The sequence below is a fragment of the Bombus fervidus genome, chromosome 8 (genome assembly GCF_041682495.2).
Source record: "Bombus fervidus isolate BK054 chromosome 8, iyBomFerv1, whole genome shotgun sequence".
Taxonomy (NCBI): domain Eukaryota; kingdom Metazoa; phylum Arthropoda; class Insecta; order Hymenoptera; family Apidae; genus Bombus; species Bombus fervidus.
In genome coordinates this window covers 15,057,369-15,063,934 of record NC_091524.1, presented here as the reverse complement: position 1 = coordinate 15,063,934, position 6,566 = coordinate 15,057,369, and the positions used below count along the sequence as shown (strand labels likewise).

General features: G+C 40.3%; 1 protein-coding gene across 2 annotated transcripts; it reads left to right on the top strand.

Annotated features, from left to right (window-relative positions):
* Positions 1 to 5,032, top strand: LOC139989910 (ubiquitin-conjugating enzyme E2Q-like protein 1). 2 transcript variants are annotated; one of them, XM_072008611.1, is made up of 4 exons: positions 1 to 323; positions 1,558 to 1,832; positions 2,388 to 2,795; positions 4,582 to 5,032. In XM_072008611.1, exons 2-4 carry the CDS (start codon positions 1,581 to 1,583, stop codon positions 4,708 to 4,710), a joined length of 789 nt encoding a protein of 262 aa, XP_071864712.1. In that variant the 5' UTR covers positions 1 to 323; positions 1,558 to 1,580; the 3' UTR covers positions 4,711 to 5,032. The 2 variants fall into 2 exon arrangements, with proteins under 2 accessions (XP_071864712.1, XP_071864711.1); XM_072008610.1 differs by having other exon boundaries at positions 2 to 323; positions 1,512 to 1,832; positions 4,582 to 5,031.
* Positions 5,033 to 6,566: the final 1,534 nt, after the last annotated feature.

Here is a 6,566-nt window from a genome sequence, read left to right as displayed (position 1 = left end):
TTAACTTTGAACGTAACATTTGAAAATTCGAAAGATGGTAATAAGGTGTTGGTGTGGATGAGGTTAAGAGACGGCCCTGGGCATGGTTGCTAGCAACCCTTCCGAACTACGCGGCCGGCCAGTTTCAACGAGGGTGGAGACTGCGCCGTGTTCCGTTGTCGTCTACCTACTCTCGGTCCGTGCGTGCTCTCCAGACGAACGCATCGCGCCTCTTCTCTCCATTTATATTTATATACCACGGACGCGTTAGTGGCCGATGTTTAACGATGAATCGTAAACGGTCGTGCAAACGGAATAACCCCTGATCGTAAATGGAAAAAAGGGTGAGTGGTGCAGTGTTGCAAACGACTCGTGTTAAATACAGACTGCTGCGAACGCTGACGCGATATTCACCGAGAATACTTGCCTCGCACCAGCCTCTTTTTCATACGCTACTTTCCTACGACGAACCTTTGTCTTTCTCTTCTTATATTAATTATTCCGCTAAAAAGATACTCGCGCTTTGGCAATATAGGAAACCTGTTTCTCCATTTATCAAACAGCAACGAGTAGTGTGACGTTATGAAACGAATCCTATACATGGTATCTCGTTTACACGTTGCAGTTGCATCGAGTTTTACCACCATAGAGCGAGCACAGAGATTCATTCGTGTGTCGTAGAAGACGCGTTATCGTGCGTCGTGGTGGTATTTGGTGTTGCAAGAAAATCCTTTTATATCGTTCCAGTTAGTTTCACTGATAATTCGTTTATTTATATAATCGTCAACGATTATCGACGGATATTAAATGTATCTGTCCACGTTATTATAAAAAATGTGCTTCGTTGTATCGCTTTCTTTTTCACCCAGAGACTCGAGAGATTTCAGATTTTTTACGTAAATCTACTAATTATAGTTGTTTCGATAACGTAATGATAACACACGAGTATGTCGGTTTACTTTTTCATAGGTATCGAGAAGATTGTATTTTATATTGTTCTACTTTGCCGTTTCAAGTTTTCCAAAAGCTTTGACTCGATATGTTGTTAAAAATTAGTAAAAATTTAATGGAACGCGTATATGTGTGAAAATTATGAAAAAATGTAATATATTCGTCGTTTCAGGTAATCACTTTTGATAAATAGATCGCGAATGTTTAATTACACACACACACACACACACACAAAAACAAACAAAAGTGTAGAAACGCGCAGAACGAATACACGTAATACGGGAAAAACATAGAAAATATTCAATGTTGCGCTTTTGTCATAACATTCGTAAGATTTAATGGATGAAAGGAAAGTTGTGTTTATCGTTAGATGGAAATTAGGTCGAAATAAACGTTGTTTATAACGACACGAAGTCGAATAGAAATTCGCAGAGCGGTTGATGCTCTTATCGGGGTAGTATGACTAAACACAATGGTCGAAACTCGACTTCGTACGAATTCTTGACAAACTTTATCGTCCACCTTTGAACGATAAACGATAAATTAAACTATATATTTTTAATTATGTCGATTCATTTCAGACGATAGAAATTCGACTAACAGAAAATTACGATTATAAATAAATAGCGTATCGTAAAGCTGGCAGAACCATGTCTACGAGATCGAAGGAGAAGGTGGTGGGTGCTTTTCGGAAATTCTTTCGACCCTCGGAGAAGATCTCGGAGCAAGATGGCGCAAGCAGTTCGACGAGTTCTCCGTCCAGGAGGCTTCTGAGTCGACATCATCGGCCGGATGCGGTCACTCCTACCGATGCCACATTGTCCGACAATCCCGGCGCTAGCAACTCTAATCACGCGAGTTGTTTCTTCAAGTCAAAAAAATCTACTGCTAATTCCACGCAGGTATTCTTCTTACTACGTCTATTTGATATATCTACTAATATGTATTTACGTTTTTCGTATAGACCGTGTTCGTTATCGCGCGATCGTCAGCGAATGCACCAAGTTGAATATGTATTTAGGAACGCGAATGAAATTCGATATCGAAGATTCGCTTCATTCGCAACAACCGATAAGATGGATACGACGGAGAGAAGTCTTTTGCAAATTTATAGGCAGACACGCTCTGTTATTTTAATTTTAATTGTAATTTTTACACGTTTAATTTGAATTACGTACGACAGGTATTCGTTGGTAGCAGATGACGAACAAGAATAATTTTGTACATTTTAGTAATGCGTTAATAGCGTTGTTACCGTCTACAAATATTATCACATGGCGCGTCGTTTTCGAGAAAATCGTTAGTTAGTAGAAATGCGTTTTCTTTTTGTTACAGACAAGCTGTAATCGAAAGGTGGTTAACGACGTTAAAATAAACGCTTGTTACGAACGTGAAATAATGAAATTTTATCCAAGTAACAAGCATCCGATAGAAGATAATTTTAATGTTATTTTCAGGGAACGGTTGCAATGCCGGAAAAGAGAGTTCGTTCGCGTCGTTTAATGAAGGAACTAAGCGAAATTCAGAGGACGCAGAATCGACTCGAGTCAACGTTCACCGCGGAATTGGTAAACGACAATTTGTTCGAGTGGCACGTGAGACTGCACAAGATCGATCCGGAAAGTGAACTGGCCGCGGACATGAGGGAGCTCGATATACCTTACATACTTCTTCATGTGGTGTTTCCTGAGAATTTCCCGTTCGCTCCACCTTTTATGCGCGTTATTTCGCCAAGAATCGAGAAAGGCTTCGTTATGGAAGGCGGTGCGATCTGTATGGAGCTTCTCACGCCCAGAGGATGGGCCAGTGCGTACACGATCGAAGCTGTTATCACGCAATTCGCGGCCAGCATCGTTAAAGGCCAGGTAAAATATCCTTTTCAACTTTCTTCGCGATCTTTCGCCGATTCGAAAGTTTCCAAAAGAATCCGCCATACTTTGCCAACGTGCGCGGATATGTTTTCATTACGAAGGATCATACTCTTGGGCAACCGTGTGTTTTACCAACAGCGTTCGAAATATGGTCGGTAACAGGGGTCTGGGTATTCGTACATATCCAGTATATCGAAAGTATAGGCGAAAGCGTGTGCCGAGCAAAGTCGAAAAACCAATATTTTGCGTCAGCTTGGGCAACCGTTTTGCGCCACGAATTCGCAGTATCTACGGTGTATGTACGTGTCTATTTTTATTCCTATTCTATTTCTTCGAAGGTTTGCCTATAAACGGCAACCTAGAATCTGACTTTTCGTAGGCCGAAGCATCGAGCGTATAAGATCAAACTTGACGATATAGTCGACCGATTGAACGAACAGTTAGAGAATAAGGTGTTGTAGCGTACTCGTGCGAGTACGACAACTTGGAACAACGCGATAGAGATCGCGGAGCAAAAGGAGACCGTGCCCCACGATGCTGGGAATAATCTCCAAGCGACTATCGGGAAAAGCAAACTACAAAGCCAGAGTGAGTATTCTCTGCGATTCTGTACGAACAAAGGAAGAAACGTTTCGCGGACTTGAAAGAGATTTAGGGGATACGGAGATACACCGGTGAATGCTTGAAAGCGCCGACTCTCTACCAAAGTACATCCAGTATTGTCGTCAATTTTTACGAAGAAAGCAAGAAACGCTTGTAGGACGCTTGTTATTCGACGGATTAAGAAAAAATGGTTTGCTCGTTGGATCGGACACGATAAAAAGTGCAAGTTTCCGTAACGATGGAAAAGATTGTAAAATCAAAGTGGCGAACTCCATCGATAGGATCCTAACTGGATTAAATTGAACAGTTTCGAGGCCGGTTGATAATTTTTGGCTATGTTAACGTTATCGGATTGCGGACAGTTAATCCGACGGATAATGGAATTGATGGAAATAAGAGCGGATTATATTATAATATCTTTTTAAGGCTAGCTAGAAAAAAGGAAAGAAACAAGGGAGAAAATTCAGCCTTAAGATGGTAGACGAAAAGAAATAGCACCGTATGTACGATAAACAACAAGTCGAACATTTCTTGCAAATAGGGCCAAACAAGTTTAATATCCGACCATAGAGTCACCGTTGCTCAGTCAGACAGTCGATCCTCGACGATCGACGACAACCTCTATCCAAGTTTCGTGACTACCATTGGGAATACGACCGTAGATCCTTGGAAACGCATACGCGTAGACGACTATACGGCACCGTTGGCCGGTACATCAAGATGCCCGTGTGATCGTTGTCGACGCTTACGGCAAGCGTCCTCTTTCGAATCGAAACTACGACAATTGCGATCCTGAACCAGTTGTTTCCCGCATACGGTACACCAATCACGCTGCTTTCGCACCATTTTAACCTGTATATAAATCTATGATATTAGGATTGCTTAAATTTTCATTACAGATTACAATAGAATAAAAATGTTATAAAAAGCGATCCAATCGGAATTCATCTAACGAGCTAATCGTTTTAGCTTTTCAAGAAACTCGAGTCGTTTTAATGTTTCGAAAAGTTGAAGCGGCTCCGAACGATGGTGCGACCAACTGTACATAAAAAACACATACTCGTCGAATTGATAATCCGCTTGTTTGCCAAGTCGGCCAACAGTTATCGGTTAAAATATATGTATATTAGGTCATGTACACACACAAAACTATTGTATTCCGCAAACTACTTTTCAGGGTCGCGTAGCGAGAAAACCAAAGACCAGCAAAGAATTTAACAGACGTTCCGCCGAAGAATCCTTCAGAAGTCTGGTAAAAACGCACGAGAAGTATGGTTGGGTTACACCGCCGCTTACAGAAGGATAACTCTGCAGACCTTCCGAAGGAACGGAAGACCATGTTGTTATTTAAGGATTCATGCTCACAATCAGAAACAGGTTTTGGATATGACTTCGGTTTGTATCATTACGGCAAACATTCGATAATCGTGCAAAGATACGGACTCGAGTTTTCCGAATTGCGCACACGTAAAAAAACGATCCTATTCCTAGATACTGAGATTTTAGACGTGCCAAATTTTTGACTCGCGATCGATAACACCTTTACCAACACCTTTGTCACATTTTTCTGATTAGAACGACACCAAACACCGTGTAATTCGAAGCATATTTGCTTACTTAGTAAATGATGATTACATACATATCAAGAAGTAAGTGTAATTGGCTCACGGTGAACTCGTAGAATCGTTCCGTTCTCTTCGAGTTCCATGATTTTTTAATACGTTGTAAAGCGCGACAACCCCTAACCCCAACAACCTAACCCCGATCTTTCTCCTACACATATAACCGTCCATCTCGTTTACTTTCCGAGATATTACAAGCTACCGTTACACTCTGTTTCTGCTTATAATCGTGCGTTCTGTGCCACAGCTTATTATACATCGCTCTGTTCGATGTCGGTCGTTTACCTCGCGACGGTTCGATCGAAAGTACCAAGCCAAACCCAAACCCGATACATCGATGATATTCGCTTTTATAATCGAGTTATAAATATGCCCGTTGTGCACAGCCCCTTTATATCTCGCCCGACCCATCTTTGCAAACGGAGGAATAATCGGCCGGTATCCAATACCGCAAACGCACAATTATAAACAGAAATACGCTGTAACGATATCTTAGAGCGTCGCGAAAATAAACGTAAACGGTCATATATACGGAGAGGGCGGATCGGTTCTACGAGTTCGTCGCACTCGTTTTAATCGGAAACGTCTGCCAAATACGTTGGTAAAAGTTTCGTTAAGAAGCGGTGAAAAACAATAAAGTTTCACTTTTGAATTAGTACATAGAATTAGTAGTCGGACTCCCCGTGGTGGGGACGAGGAACGTGCAATTACGCGGAGCATCCATCTTTTTGTACAATTATCGAATGCTTTCTGTACTTCCTTTTCCCGGAAACAATGTAACTGCGCGTTATAATCGCACGAAACGTTGCTTTTATAAATGACGGATAATGTAATACGGTAGTTGAAAAAGGAAAGCGGAAATCAAGAATTTGTTAATTCGGTTGAAACGATAACGATAAAGCTCTCGCGATCTAATTACGAAAACGTTATTTTACCAATTCCATGTTGAATGGATTATCGGTAAAACTATCACGATCGTATTACTACGAGTAATAAACATACCCTAATGATAAATATTTTATAACTTTTACGTGGATATCTAAATATATTTACAAATATTTTTGTTAACTTGTTACCAAAAAAAATGTCTTTCATCCAGCGAATTAGTTTCGTTCCATTAAAACGTAAGAATAAGAATTTAGCGGTATAGAAGGTATGACATTCGTTACGATGATCGAGTAATTTCTGTTACTACGTAATACAAGATTTAATACCATGCCGTGTTACTTATATTTCTAATATCTACGGATTTTTTAACCGAAGAAGAGGAAACGTCTCCCGATTCTGTATTTCTTTGTTTCAACTCTCATTGCCTTGGACATGTGATGTTACAAACACGTGCATAAATTTTTATATTGCGTCGATTAACATTTGTAAAAAAAAAAAAGAAGAAAAAAGAAAAGAAAAGCGTAGTGTTAAGTTTAGCTTTTATTATGCTAGCCAATTTCCCAACATATTTCATAGTACCGTGTAATATAATTTTCAGTATTTTGAAATTAACAACGTTATTCTATATATGCGCACGAGCGCGCGAGACATT